Below are 15,821 nucleotides of genomic sequence, written 5' to 3'. Positions count from 1 at the left end.
GACACGTGCTGTTTGATGGCTCCCTGGTACTATGCAGAGTGATTTGGAGGGTGTGTGTGTGTGTGTGTGTGTGTGTGTGTGTGTGTGTGTGTGTGTGTGTGTGGGGGTGGGGGTGTGTGGGTGGGCGGCGTATTAAGGCGTTTTTTAATCTACCCTACTATTTTATGAAACCGGCAGATATATTTATATATAGTACTGGGGGTACCGATAACATATCCGTATATGGGATATGATATATATATATATATATAGATAGATAGTAGGGGTGTAAATCTCTCATGAAAAAAACGATCCGATTCGTATCTCGATACATGGTCACGATACGATATAAGAAAAGATGCATGTTGTTAAAAAACGATTCAGTGCGATTCGATGCGATGCGATGCGATTCGATGCAGTTCAATAATTGAAAATATTCTGAAAGAGTTCTTTTCATTTGTTCAATGAATATGAACAAACATTTTATTGTGAAATTAGTCTGTATGTAGTTTGTCTCACATATACAAAAAAAAAATACATTTCAGTAATGGCACACATTGCAGCCAAATAAATACACCATAAGGAAATACAAAAAAATTATATTTAAATATTAAATAAAATAGTAAAATAAAATATATTTTCTATACCCAAAGAAGTCCCTTGTTGATGGATGACAATACAAAAATAAAATAAAACAGAGCTAGACCTTGGCCTTTTCTCATATTTAGAATAAATGCTTCTGCAAATTAAGTGCCTCTGCAAATCATACAGACTCAAGATAAGGTATCATTATACCAATTAATACATGTGCAACCTTTCACTGAGAACACAAATAGAGCTGCGAACTGTAAGAAAATAGGAAATATCACTGCAAACACGAAGTAAAGCTGTGAACTGTAAGAAGCAGCAATAGGAAATATCTAATTTTGTTTAAACCAAAACCGCCATCCTGGCCTAGATTATTACTTTAATGTAATGGCACAAATTGCTGCCAAACACAGCATAAGGAGAAAAAAAATATATATAAGTAGAACTAATACAATTCTTGTAGGACATTTAGTGTATGCTGATATCCTTTAGCTACCTCCTAATAATTCATTTGTGCTCGAGTTTTTTAAGATTCTTCTTGAGAAAAATCAATTGATCGGCATGGTCACCCCTAAGTACACTGCGTTGAGAGGAAACAATATCTCCTGCGGTACTGAAAACTCTTTCTGATGCTACACTTGTAGCTGGTATGCAGAGGTATCTTTTTGCAATATCTGACAACAATGGTAAGTCGACCTGTGCTCTCCACCACTCCAGTGGATTGCCATTCAGGGGCAAAAGGTTTCTCTCTCTGTACCTCAGGATTTCCTCGCTGACCTTCTCCCTGGAGCTTCTTGATGGTCTTACCACATATGTTTCTCCAAACAGCTGGTCCAGTGCTGTACTTTTCCTCTTTTTACAAGGAGGACAATCACCTGACATGCAACACAATTACAGTATATTAAGCCACTCATTTGGGATTGCCATGATGACAGTTGATAACATTTACCATACCATTAAACATTACTTTAAATGTAGCAGCAGCAGTGTTAAATGTAAATGCAGAATGCAAAAACGCACCTCTTGGTTCTTCATGGACCTGGACTGGGCTGGACTGGACGGATGTTGGGTCTCTCTGATCTGGCTCTTGAATATCACTCGGACTGGGATGGCTCTCCTCTACTTTCTAGTAGTAATAGTACAAAATAACAGGGATGATTATTGATGAGTAACCACTGACACTAGGTAGATGTTTATCATCACAGAAAACAAACATTTTGGATTAACTAGTTGTCTAGTTCAATGCAGTAGCCCATCATTGACTGACACTCAACAATATGACGAGAGGAAAGAATAGACAATACTATAACAATAATGCAAAAAATATTGTGTATTTAGACAGTTAATTTGTAAAGGGGAGGGGTAGCTTTAGCTTACCTTATCATGCAGGTTTGTAGCTTCATCTGTAATGGACAAGAAGATCCTCTCGGTCTCACGGTCACTGAGGAAAGGCAGGGTTTTGAAGCGTGGATCCAAAGCTGATGCAGTACACAACAGGTCTTCAATGTTTGTGTACCGCTTAACAAAATCTTCGAGGAACACCTTCTTCATATCCTTAATGAGCCCTGTGTCCTCAGTAGTGGCCTCAAAGTGATTCTTTAGTTTTGCTTTGAAGGGGGCAATCAACGAAATTGTGGGCTGCTCATCTTCGCACATAACTGTGGTGATAACTTTGACAGGTGCCATCACTTTCACCATGTCCTCAGCATTGCTGAGGTCTCCTTCAGTAAGAGCGCTTACATCTTCTCCTTTTCTGAGCTCCCTTGACATGAGTGTGGCAAAAACTGCCGATTGTTGCTCCAAAAAACGTTCGAGCATGTCGTGGGAACTGTTCCACCGGGTAGTAACGTCATTGATGAGCTTGTGGGAGGGCAATGCCATTTGCTGTTGTTTTTGTCGCAGTAGTTCAGCACCCGCTATGTTACGGTGGAAAAATCCAACCACCCTCCTCACTTTCCCAAGCACCTTCGTAGCAGTGGTCACATGCAAGGCCTTCTGGGCAGCCAGATTTAATGTGTGCGCGAAGCAAAAAAGGTGAGGGGACATCTCGGCCTCTACTCCCGCCACAACCATGTTTCTCGCGTTGTCGGTCACCAGTGCTGGGTCTTTATCCTCTATGTTCCACTCAAGACATGCCTCTTTCAATAAAGCCCCGATGTTTTTCCCCGTGTGTGACTCATTGAAGACTCTCGTCTGTAAAACATAGCTTGCCAACTCCCAATCCAGATTAACATAATGCACGGTTATCGTAATGTATGAATCCGTTGCACGTGATGTCCAGGCATCGGTAGTTATTGCCACTCGTTCTGCACTTGAGAGCTTAGCCTTAAGGTCAGTTTTAGTTTTTTTGTACAGCTCGGGTATGCACGTTTCGCTGAAATGCTGTCTGCTTGGTATCTTGTACCTCGGCTCTAATTCTCTAAGCAGTTCGCGAAATCCGTCATTTTCAACGACGCTGTATGGCCTTAGGTCCATGGCGATGAAACGAGCCACACGCATCGTTATTGACTTAGCCCTCGCTGAATTGTAACTCAGTTGTGATTGAGTGAGAAACTGAGTTATAGTGCTGCTGGTGCTGCTGCTGGTCGATGCAGTGCTGGCATCAAGTTCAACATCACTGGCATGGCGTCTCGAGATGTGTGTGCTGAGATTTGTAGTACTGCCAGTGTACTTAATTGCTGCCCTACATATTTTACATACGGCTTCACTTTTATCAAGTTTACCTTCTTTTTTGAAGAAGCCAAATGTCTTCCAAACTTTTGATCGGAGGGTCGATGGCGCATTGAAAATGGGTTCGCTGTGGTCAGACATCATTTCACTACAGACTTAATGTCAACATACGTTGCGTTATTCAAAGGGATAGCGGCACGCCTGATAGGCTTATAGTATGCGGGCTTTGGCCAATGACAGGCTGTCATTGTTGTGACTGAGCTCAAATGCACCAAGTCAGTGAGTGAGGGTTTCGGATAGCAACTTAACGTAGAGAAAAACACTTGTGAATCGGTTCATAGCTTTTAAATCGGGGCACCAACCGATTCGTGTCATTTTAAAACCGATGCGGGACTTCACGCATCGATGTAGTCGTATCTTACAAGCTAAAAACGGATATCGATACGTATCGGTTTTTTTTTACACCCCTAATATATATATATATATATATATATATATATATATATATATATATATATATATATATATATATATATATATATATATATATATATATATATATATATATATATATATATATAAGGATTAAAAGGAGGGTTCACCAACGGGGCATAGTACTAACATAGTGAAGATACGGCCTGTGGTCCACCTTGACAATATATTAGGCGATATCATGATACTATTAAGATATTTTAGTAATTTTCATCTAATATAGTGTATTTGGTTTAACTTTATTTTACCATTAGGAGATTGTCTGTCTATGATGCGATGAGTGGGCGTAGGCCTGCGGTACCCAAGTATGTGTGTGATCAGTACCTATTGGTTAGGAGTCTATGACGTCGGGGGGCCTAGGTGCGAATGTCTACAGAGGGGGTGCTATCATGCATAAATATACGGGCCCCATTGATACGGAAGAGTACGGCCTCTGACCCCGGACGTTAGACACACTATTCTAAGATAGTAAACGCGTCGTAGCAGCTGGAAGAAAAAAAAAACATCGATCCGTCCTGCACTACTATGCCGACTGACTTTAAGTATTCATATGAGTGTATTATGATTATATTATGACTATGTCTATGTGAATCAGCTGTTTATATCTGACCGAAGCAGCGATTACTTCACAGCGATTCGCGGTCCCGGCGGCGAGAGCGTGAAACAGCCGCAGGGTCCACGTGGAAGTATGTTTGTTTGTTTTTATAGTAGTGTGTTATATATAGATCCATAACACTCTCTCTATTATTATTATTATTATTAGTTGCTATGGTATATTCATGTAGAACAACTATTAAATTTGTGTTTTCCCAATGTGTAACAGGTTTGCATGATATTCGGCTCAACATTCAAAGACCAATTCTAGCCGATCAGACTAATGCGTTGACAAGCGATAGTTTTGGTAAGTTGTTAATACGTACGCCAATAGTATATCTATAGGTGTATTACCAAAATAAAATATCTATTAATTTAACATCTGAAACAACCAAAACTAACCCCTGAATACTTTTGTATTTTGTTTTTGATCCACGTTTAGTACCTATTGCGGCCAAAGTCAATCAGCGAACCCCCGGACCAACTCCAAGTCGACTATCCAAGAAGAATTTGAAAAGGTCGGCGGGAATAGGCGGGGCTATACCCTGCTCACCGCAGGCCATAGAACAGCTACAAATTCCTTATAAAAAGGCCCGCAAGGACGCCACCCATGGTGGTCTAGCTCCGGAGAAGTATAATCAGGTTATTCAGGCCGTTATAAACCCGCAAATCGTGCAACATGGAGCTGTATGGTCTGATTCCAAACACCAAGTGATCGGGGAAGTGGATGTGCATGTGTCGGCGTCGCCTGCAGAGACCGTCACAGTGCAACCGGATGGAACTATACAACACGGTAGGAAATTAAATGAAAAAAAAAGTATGTGTATATTCTATAGAGTGTAATGATCATGATGGGATTGATACTGATTTCTTTTCTTTTTTCTATTACAAATAGTCCATGGAGATCCCCAGTGTGCGCCACTAGCAGGGCTGACCGCCAATGATTTGGCTGGTCTTGGCGACGTCCTGGACTCGTCCTGGAATTCATCGCTGTTGGATCATATCGACTTCACTCCAGCTCTGTGGATCGACTCTCCAGCTACATCCGTAGAGGCTACCACCAGTGCAGAGCCTGTACAACACCACCAGCCTGCAGGTCCTGCATCTGGATCCCTACACACCATTCAAGACCCTATCCGCGACCCTCTGTGTATCGTGAGTCCCATCGCTCATGAGGTAGCGGTGCCGCGGCTACCAGCCGGTCCCGCAATTGCTGTTGGTGAATACCATGCAGGGGTGCGAGATGCTAACTGGCGTAAAGAATTTGCTGATAAATTAGCCGTGTTAACTGCAACGGTGGATGTAAACTCCTTAGCCATTGCTCGTCAGAGTAAACTGGGAGTGGCGGCTGGTAAACGTGGTGACAGTAGATATCAGGCTCTCGAAGAGCAGACGAAGCAGTCCTTCATCGCTATCAGGGCCGAAAATGCGCGTGATCGTATGACTGCTGAATCCCCAAACACTGAGACCAGTAATGGACGTGCTATCGTGGCCCTTCAGCGTAAGCATTTGGATGCCGAGGCAGCTGTGCGTGTCAACACGCAGGGCATAGAGAGAATTAATGCGCAAGAGGGGTTAAGAGCTTCTAAAACCGCTCGAAAATTCTGGTTAATGGAATCTGCTAGCGAAGCTAACGTCAATGCCTATCGGGCAATGTGTACCGAGATGTCTGTGATGAATGACACACTAGCAAAGCTTACGATGAAGGCTATTATTTGATTTGTGTTTTTGTTTTTAATGTTTTTTGTTTTTTCTTTTATCTTGTGGAGAGGGTATTTTTTTTTGTTTTAAACTGCATGTAATAAAACTTTTTTTCTTTTAATACCTGACTAATTAACGTTTTTTTTTTTAAATATAATTTTTATATGTATATATATATATATATATATATATATATATATATATATATATATATATAATATATATATAATATTTTTTTTTTTTTTTTTTTTTTTTTTTTTCTATCTATCGGCATTAAAAAAAAAAAAAACTATAGCATACACCAGGGGTGCCCAACCTTTTTTGACCCAAGATCTACTTTTCAAGTAGCCAACCTCCCGAGATCTACCAGCAAACCTACCTTCAAGCCGGGGGGGGGGGGGGGTAGAGAACAATTGTTGACGGGGGGGGGGGTTGTTGTATCGTGAACCTACGGACTTCAGTGGGGGTTTCATTCCGTCTGCGCACGGCACCTTCTCAACGATAATCAATAATCTTCCTCCCACTCAGGGTGAAAATGGTAGGTCTTAGCTTGTTTCCCCTCAGCCATGCCAACGTTTAGGAGTGTGTAACTACTGTTGACGGCTTTCAACTGCTGTTAACAGCACATGCGCTACCGCGCGTATATGTCCCGCGCAAATTTAATTTCATTAAAAAAAAAAATAAAAAAAAAAAAAACTTTTTTTTATTTTTTTCTTCACCCCTCGCGATCGACTTGGGATCTGTCGGCGATCTACTGGTAGACCGCGATCGACTGGTTGGGCACCCCTGCCGTACACTATGCATAACGCCATTAACCCTAGAAAAAGGAAATTCAAATCTATAGACGGTAATCCCAAGAGACGGCGTAGATCTGATAGTGGGGGTAGCATTATGGATTTAGAACTTGAAGAGATGGCAATGAGGTATGACGCAACCGGCGATACGTCTCATTTGTCGGCCGTAGGCCATGTGGTGGGTGGGGGCATGTATGCAGAAGGTTGTTTAGACAGGCGGGAAATATGTGTTGGCATAGATAGAACTAGACGGGTGTTAATTGCAGCTGATGCATGGGGCCGTAGCATGGCTAATGCTCTATATCAGGCAGCACAGATAAATGTTTCGAACAAACCATGTCTAGATGACGTGGTGGGGCTAGAGGCACCAGGAGATTTAGACACAAGGGGTGTGTTGTATGCGGGGGCAAACACGCGAGATGTACTTAACGCTGTCGGGGGGTGGTTGGATAGTGCACAAGAGTCTATACATATCCACACAGATCGATGTATTGCATGGGTCGCAACGTGATGAAGGGATTGGCGAGGGTTTTCAGGACCCCCCGGCTGCGGCAGGGGTCCCTATAGAGTCGAGGGGTGTGTTGTATGCGGGGGGCAAACACACGAGATGTACTTAACGCTGTCGGGGGGTGGTTGGATAGTGCACAAGAGAGTCTATACATATCAGCGCAGATCGATGTATTGCAAGGGTCGCCACGTGATGAAGGGATTGGTGAGGGTTTTCAGGACCCCCCGGCTGTGGCAGGGGTCCCTATAGAGTCGAATATACAGGTCGGTGGTGGTGGTGGTGGTGGTGGCGTGGGGGGTGGTGGTGGTGGCGGTGATGGCGATGCTGTTGTTGACGATGATGGCAGTGGTGACGGTAGCGGGGTGGGGGATGGAGGTGCTGGTGATGGTGCTGCTTATGATGGTACACAGGTGCCTGCTGTAACGGGGGAAGATAATGACGAGTTGCATACCAGATTATTTCCCCGGTTTAACGGCTTTGAGGTTAGACAGTCCATTGATCTGAGAAGTATATCCCTTGCAAATTTACAGGAGGTCCCTGATTTGATCAGGGAGAGGCTGTCGGGTGTCATAACAAGCTGCTCGCAAAGTGCAGCCGATGGTAGTGTCTTAAACGTGGTGCTGAGAGGCCCTTCATTGGCCTCTGATGTACAGGCTGTGCTCGTAACGGGTGACGATTACAATGCGGATTTGTTTATGGAGCATATTAGCCAAGTCATACAGAGCAACGACACAGGTCTGACGGATGATGTGCTAGAGTTGGTGGTCACAGGGGTCCACAACAAACGGGGTGGGGCACGTTTGAAGTTAAAAAACATTCCCTATGATGAAATCATACACAAGAAGAAGCTAAGTCTCTACACACCGAGTAATACTCACGACAATTTGTGTTTCTCACTATGCATGACACATTTTCTGCATGAGGGGGTAACCGGGGGTGACACAGCGGCCGAAGAGACTAATTTGGAGGCGGCTCGCAAATTACACAGTGATCTGGGGTTTGCCCCAGATCACTCTGTGGGTTTCTCGGATGTTTCCAAATTTGAGAGACATCTAGATGTTAAAATCCTGATATTTCATCATAATGATGCATTCAGGAAGCTGGAGATGTTCCAGACACATACGGGCCAACATCCAAAAACAGTATGGCTATACCTCCATGATAACCATTATCATTGCATAGAGAACAGAACGGCATTCTTTGGTACGGGATATGTGTGTGAATATTGTTACAAGGCCCATGAGGGAATTCTATTCCACAAATGCCCGATCCATTGCAATGTGTGTCTGACAGTGTGCGATAGACTATCAGGTCGCACGATAAAGTGCAAGGACTGTAGTCGTATATGTCGCTCGCAGGTCTGCTACAACACACACAAGAAGCATTCTGCCAAACATGACATGATACCTTGTGAAAAGCTCAAATACTGCGATCGTTGTTGTAGACAGTATATCATACCGAAGAAGAAGAAGAAGGGGGAGGGGGAGGAGGATGAGGAGGAGGAGGAGGAGGAAGGTGGCGATAATGGTCACGTATGCAGCGAGGCAAAGTGTCGTAACTGTGGGGAGCCGAGGCCCGATGATGGAATACATGATTGCTATATCCAGCCATAGAAAAAGAAAAAGAAAAAGAAACGCAGGGGTGGTCGCTGGGGTCCATCGGATGACTCTGATGACGATGCTCCGCCTAATAAATACATATACTATGATTTCGAAACGCGCATGCATGATGGTCGTCACGAAGCAAACTGTGTGGCTGCTACAACGTCTGAAGGCATAGAATGGTATGCTACAGGTCTAGGTTGTGTAAGCGAGTTTGTGAAACGCTACAGAAGAGGGGAGTATTCGTTGTATACATTTGTTGCACACAACGCGTCGGGCTTTGATAACTATATCGTCCTGGATTACATGACCAAGCAGGGTATTAAACCCACTTTAGTCATGAAGGGTAGCAGAGTCATTTTGATGCGTGATGACGCCTACCATCAGAGATGGGTCGACTCATTTAGCTTCTTGCCCATGCGATTGGCTAATGCACCGGCGGCGTTGGATTTTGACGATATGGCAAAAGGTAATTTTCCGCATAAATTCAACACACGGGCCAACGAGTCTTATGTCGGTGCCTACCCTGAGATCTCATATTATGGATATGATTCCATGACTAGCGATCAAAAGACAGATTTCGCTATTTGGTACAGATCTGTACGACACAAAAAATTTGACTTTCAGAAACAGCTGCGTCTCTACTGTGTCAACGACGTGAGGATCCTATACACGGCGTGTGGGATCTACAGGGAAAATGTCAGTGTGCCACTATAGACCCCTTGTCCTATGCCACTCTGGCTTCGGCGTGCATGGCCACCTTCAAAAAGTCGTTCTTGAAGAAAAACGTCCTGGCACTGACCTACGAGGGGGTCTATCAGAAAATGCAAAAGTCATTCTCATGCGCATCCATCCAGTGGCTTGAATATCTATCCCACTCCAATAACATGGAGATTCGGCATGCTCTCAACCATGGAGAGGCTAAATATGGACCATTCTTCCTAGACGGACATGCACCATCTATAAACACAGCCTATGAATTTGCAGGATGCTTTTATCATGGGTGTGAACAGTGCTACAACGCTGGCCACCCGAACCCTGTCCTCAAGAAGACCTATGGCGAATTGTGGGTGCAGTTTCACCTCAAAGTCAAGGCTCTCGAAAGAGATCATGGTTTAAGAGTTGTGGTCATGTGGGAGTGTGAGTGGCACCGTCTGAAAAAGACCAATGCTGCAGTGCAGGCATTCTTGGCTACTCTGAAGATACAACCTAGGATTGATCCTCGCGACTCTCTCTATGGGGGTCGCACCAATGCCATCAAAATGTATCACAAGGCCGAGCCCGGTGAGAAAATACGCTACTATGACTTTACCTCTCTCTACCCCACAGTACAGGCTCGCTGTCCTTATCCTGTAGGGCACCCCCAGATCATTTTCAGGAATTTTGGTCCTTTGGATGGGTATTTCGGCATCATCAAATGCACCGTGTTGCCCCCCAGAGGTCTTTACCATCCTGTGCTCCCCTACAGGTGTCATGGGAAGCTGATGTTCCCCCTCTGTGGTACATGTGCCACTGAGCTCAATCAGACAGACGCGTGTCATCACTGCAACGATGAACGGGCTCTGACAGGCACCTGGGTGACTTTTGAGCTACAAAAAGCAGTTGAAATGGGTTACGAGTTAATCCAAATGCATGAGGTGTGGGACTACCCCAAACGGTCAGAGACTCTGTTTAAAGGGTATGTCAAAACGTTTCTCAAGCGTAAACAGGAGGCTTCAGGATACCCCAGCACAGTGGACACTGCGGAGAAACAGCGAGCGTATGTGCAAAACTATCTGGCAAAGGAGGGTATACAGCTGGATCACGACAACATGTGTGTGAACAAGGCCATGCGTAATTGCAACAAGTTGATTCTAAACAGTCTGTGGGGTCGCTTTTCACTACGCCCAGACCTACCCACTTGTGAGCTAATTTCTGACCCTGAAAGGTTCACTCAGCTCATGTTTAGCGATAGCTATCACATTAGTCACTTTTGCTTTATCTCTGATGAAGTAGCCCTTGTACAATGGAAACATGTAGATGCACGTCTCGCGAGGGCGCGGGATGTCAACGTGATTGTGGGGGCTGTGACTACCGCCCATGCCAGGCTCATGCTCTACGATCTTCTAGACAAACTACAGGAACGTGTCCTCTACTGCGACACAGACAGCATCATTTTTGTTTCTAAGGAGGGTGATTGGGTACCCCCTTTAGGCCCTTATCTGGGCGACTTGACCGACGAGATAAATGATGGTGATCTGTATGGTACCGAACAGGAGGATTACATTAGCGAATATGTCTCAACAGGTCCTAAGAGCTATGCATACCACACCCGTGACCACAAGTCTGTCGTCAAAAGCAAAGGGGTGACTTTAAATGCAGCAAATGCTAAAGTGGTCACCCAGCAGACCCTGAAATGTCTATTGGATGATTTTGTCAACCATCGACCTCAAACCCTCGACATCACCACCACTGTAGATACCATCCAGCGAGATAAGACTAGGTTTCTGCTTAAAAACGCTACTGTAGTTAAACGGCTTAGGGTGGTTTACAACAAACGCAGGGTCTTCCCCGACTACACCACGCTTCCTTACGGTTATTAACCATTTTGTTTATTGTTTTTCACTTTTTCACATGATCCATGTTTTTTCTTCTTCTTCTTTTTACATATCGTTTTCAAATGATCCATGTTTTTATTCATTTTATATTTTTGAGGGGGGGTATGCATATTGTGTTAAGAAAATCAAATCATACTATGTTATAATCATGCTATTAGCTATTTTGTTTTTTATTGTTTTCAAATGATCCATGTTCTCTTCTTTCATCTTTGGGGGGGGGGGGGGGGTATTCATATTGTATCTGTATATACTTTTTTATGCATCATGTATTAATGATGAATGACTGTGCTAATAATCATGTTGGTGTTAATAAAGTATGTTAACTGTCAAATGTTTCACGGTTCTATGGTCACAATACATCCGTCCATCAGAGGGGATGCACACAGACCGCAGAGATGGCTGCTGTACACACAACGTTCGACCCTAGACTTCAACACCCGTTCAGCATGGTAGTATCGGGACCTTCAAACAGCGGCAAAACCTACTTTGTCAAAACAGTCATTGAAAATATGGATCGGTTATTCTCAGAAAAGATTGAGAATATAGTATATGTTTATTCATGCTGGCAGCCCATATATGATGATTTACTTAAAATAAGGAACATTCACTTTGTAGAAGGGATCCCCAAATCTCTATGTGATGATGCAATCTTACCAGTCCATACTAGAAATCTGCTCATTATTGACGACTTGATGAACGATGCATGCAATAATATAGAGGTTCAGTACGTTTTTACCAAATATGTACACCATCGTAATCTCAGTTGTATGTATCTGGTCCAGAATTTATTTATGCAGGGTAAAACCAGCCGTACAATTAGTCTAAATACCAATTACATGGTTTTGTTTAAGAACCCTCGTGACAAATATCAGATTATGTTGATAGCCAAACAGATGTTTCCATGCAAGACAAAATATTTTCTAGAAGCCTTTAACGATGCTACCGACATGCCTTACGGCTATCTACTTGTAGACTTTAAAGCCATGACCCCAGACAACATGAGACTTAGAACAGATATATTGTCAGACCGGCATGTTGTATACACTCAGAGAGCCAAAGTGATTAGCCCAAAAGACCATGTCCTCACGTATAAGTAGAAATCGTGAGCGTCTTAAGCAACTATATAGCGCACCTCCGGCCCAACGTAAAGTTATCCTCAGGACAGCCAACACCGACTTTATCAACTCGCTGTGTGAAATAGCCTTGAACATTTTACAAGGCAAAATACCTCTGACTCCACGCCAGCATACGAAATTGCGTAGACGAAAGAAGGACCTCAGAATACTCGCCAATAAAAATGTACTAATATCTAGAAAGAAAAGACTAATCAATCAGACTGGTGGATTTCTACTACCCCTGCTGTCTGTGGCCATACCGTTGTTTACAAGCCTGTTCTCAAGAGGAGGGTGATTATAATGGATCATACGCACAAGATGTATCTAGTTCCTCAACATCAACTCGATGCCTTAAAACATACCCCGCCCAGGGATTCTGTTAGACAGACTACTGAAAATGAGCTGGATAAAGCCATTGCGATGGTGTTGAACACTCCCGATACAGACCTATATGAAAAAGCGGCCAGGTACGGCGCTGTCCTGCAGCGTTATCTATCCATGGTAAAGCAAGGGCAGCGCGAGCATGGAGAATTAACTCTGTCGCTTGCTGAGGGGGACCCTGTTCATACGCCTATGGCGGCACAACATAGTGCTGATGACGATGACGGCACCGGCGATCATATCTATAAGGATATAATGAAACATATACCCGTCAGAAGCAAGAGCAATACCCGACATATCCTGGACTCTTTAAAGAAATCTAAAAATGTTTCATGGTCGGACAAGGGGGAGATCATATTACATGGCGAAACTATTAAGGGGTCCCATATGTTTGATTTGTTAAAGAATGTTACCGCCCCTTACCATGTTGTCGAATCTGTCAGACCACAGGGCTGGAATGTATTTCTGAAATCTTTAGCCCGTAATAATATACCCCTATCGGCTATCCCTAATAAACAACTCAGGCACACTGTAGACATGTATAAGCATAGCCCCGGCACTACGGACGCCAATGCGATGGCCTCCGCCCCTGGCTCATCCGATAAAAGGAGGAAACGCAAGCAGCCCTTGTCATCTATTACTTCCCCTGGAATGCATGTGGCCGAGTGGTTGCCATTTTAAATTATGTATCTAAATGTATGTTTTATCCGTAAAAATAAAAGAAAACAGTACTACTAAAATGTAATCAAATTATTGTACTTTTATTATCAATACAGAAAACAATCATAACAACAACAACACATGCTACATGTTACATCCGCATACACATGACTGCACACACATCATATCATGCTCATTACAGACATTAGGTTGTACACGGTTAACAAAGTCATAAACCTTTTCATCATTACGGGGTAAATTATCCCCAAACATTTTCAAAAACTTTTGATAGGATACCCCTTTTTGCATATTAAACAAGAAAAAAACACAATGATGCCCACATGCTGTACTTGACGGATCCTGGACCTGTTGTGTAGAATGATCAACATCTATACAGTGCTGATCGAGAAAACGCTGTATGGTCTCAGGAAACTCAGAGTATGAGGGTGGGTTGCCGTAGGAGTCGAAAAAGTAACCCTGTCTCTCATCAGTAATATAGATGGCTAGCCAATGCGCACCGGCCATATGTGAAGGTTCGGTGTTGACCACCATCATAGCAGGCCTCTGATGAATTTCCCGGGGTAGGTGATTACACGGTAACGCGCCGAGAAAATATGCCTTGTGTGCCATTTTCTGACACACGGCTGTTAGCTCTATAGTATTCATATCGCACCGCCTTTTTCAGTAATAGTCCAACAGCACCTGTCGTCTATTTGATATTTCTATAACAGAATCATAAACTGCATAACATATCAAATTGACCGTTGTAGCCAATGCTGCTCTGAACCGTGCCTCTAGCCTCACATTCCCTGTTCTGACTAGCGATATCAGCTCCACTATACGACTTCGCCCTGTATATTCACTCCTAGTCGTTAAGCCTAGATTGAGACCTCCAGGAAGAATCTCGTCCATATGTCCATGTGTGTCTTTCTGGAATAGACCACAGCCAAATTGGGTGTCTAATGTTCCGTTTCCATAGTTTAGCAGGCATTCTGTTATGCCTCTGTATGGATAGGTGTTTGACGACTGGGTGATAAGCCTATCACCCAGAGTAATATCTACTTGGGAGAATAACGTGCATCCTGGATAGTTAATCAGTCCCACGGGTGCCGCCGGAGCCAAGTCTGTTCCATCAGGATTAGTAATCTTGATCCTCAGATGTAAATACGTGTTGTTTAGATCTATATAGTCTTCGCTACTGGCCGATACAAAGAACTCTATGGGTCCACCATCTGTTAGCGCCGATAGCGGGGGTATTTCAATATATGTACTTTTTTCTATCGATGTCTGCGTCATCGGCAGGGAGAAGAGATCCAGCTCGCTCTTAATGCATTCGTCTGACATGTTATGTAGCAACGCCATTGTTATTCAACCCTCCTGCTATACTAGATGAATATATCGTTAGCTGCCCCTCTAAAACGACGGGATGCCACCTTCCTGCTCCTTTTAGGTTTGGATCTCTTTTTGATAGATGCCAATCTTTTATTCTGTTTACGACGTCGTGCCGGTGCACGGGTACGCCCACATCCTATAGGAGGATACTTTGTTGCTCTTCGGGCATATACCCTCATGCCTGCCCCCTGCTGTTTGGGCGTAGATGCAGCATGGGCTATGTTGGTCATAACGTCGCCTATAATATGTTTAGCAGCAGTCTTCAGATGAGGCTTTGCTATGCTAACCCCTCGCCTAAATAACGGAATAGCCATTCTAAAGAGGCTACGGAACATCCCTCCGATGCCAGCTCCATATTGTGTGCTGCTACCCTCATAGCCAGGTAGCCCACTCCCTGCTTGGTTTAAATAATACTGAACATATTTGTTCTCGTCGTAAGGCGGTCTATACCCCCTCATCCCTATAGACGGTACTACGGATTCTACTGTTTTACAGGTCTAAAATGCAGCTTGAGTATCACTTTGCCGTTTGTGAATTTTATATTTGTATTCTGGTCAGACTTTAGATCGATTTCAATATCTCCAAGAGGGTCTCGGGCTACGTGTACGTAATGCGGCTTGTCGAACATGTGAATGCAGTGTCTCCTGCTGGTGTCGGTTATATTAATACTCCTTAGCAGGGGGACATAACTATCTCCGACCAGCTGATGGTCAACGATGTCGCTATATATGAACATGTTGTAACACCCG

At 43.7% G+C, this 15,821-nt stretch overlaps 1 protein-coding gene across 2 annotated transcripts; it reads right to left on the bottom strand.

Moving 5' to 3' along the window:
• Nucleotides 1–272: 272 nt before the first annotated feature.
• On the bottom strand, nucleotides 273–3,687 carry LOC130381379 (E3 SUMO-protein ligase ZBED1-like). Of its 2 annotated transcripts, XM_056588974.1 has the most exons (3): nucleotides 1,945–3,687; nucleotides 1,588–1,693; nucleotides 273–1,442 (listed from the first exon to the last, which is right to left on the bottom strand). In XM_056588974.1, the coding sequence occupies exons 1-3, from the start codon at nucleotides 3,379–3,381 to the stop codon at nucleotides 1,075–1,077; spliced, it is 1,911 nt and encodes a 636-aa protein (XP_056444949.1). In that variant the 5' UTR covers nucleotides 3,382–3,687; the 3' UTR covers nucleotides 273–1,074. The 2 variants fall into 2 exon arrangements, with proteins under 2 accessions (XP_056444949.1, XP_056444950.1); XM_056588975.1 differs by having other exon boundaries at nucleotides 273–1,693.
• Between the last annotated feature and the right edge of the window lie 12,134 nt (nucleotides 3,688–15,821).

The sequence above is a fragment of the Gadus chalcogrammus genome, chromosome 4 (assembly GCF_026213295.1).
Source record: "Gadus chalcogrammus isolate NIFS_2021 chromosome 4, NIFS_Gcha_1.0, whole genome shotgun sequence".
NCBI lineage: Eukaryota > Metazoa > Chordata > Actinopteri > Gadiformes > Gadidae > Gadus > Gadus chalcogrammus.
The sequence above is the reverse complement of the archived record's forward strand: the minus strand, read 5'-3'. Positions and strand labels throughout refer to the sequence as shown.

Excerpts from the sequence above, each read along its gene's own strand:
- LOC130381379 (XM_056588974.1), bottom strand. The coding sequence starts at position 3,381 with ATGATGTCTGACCACAGCGAACCCATTTTCAATGCGCCATCGACCCTC. Across the intron at positions 1,694-1,944 it reads CTACAAACCTGCATGATAAG|AAAGTAGAGGAGAGCCATCC; the intron begins GTAAGCTAAAGC and ends TATTACTACTAG. Across the intron at positions 1,443-1,587 it reads GGTCCATGAAGAACCAAGAG|GTGATTGTCCTCCTTGTAAA; the intron begins GTGCGTTTTTGC and ends GTTGCATGTCAG.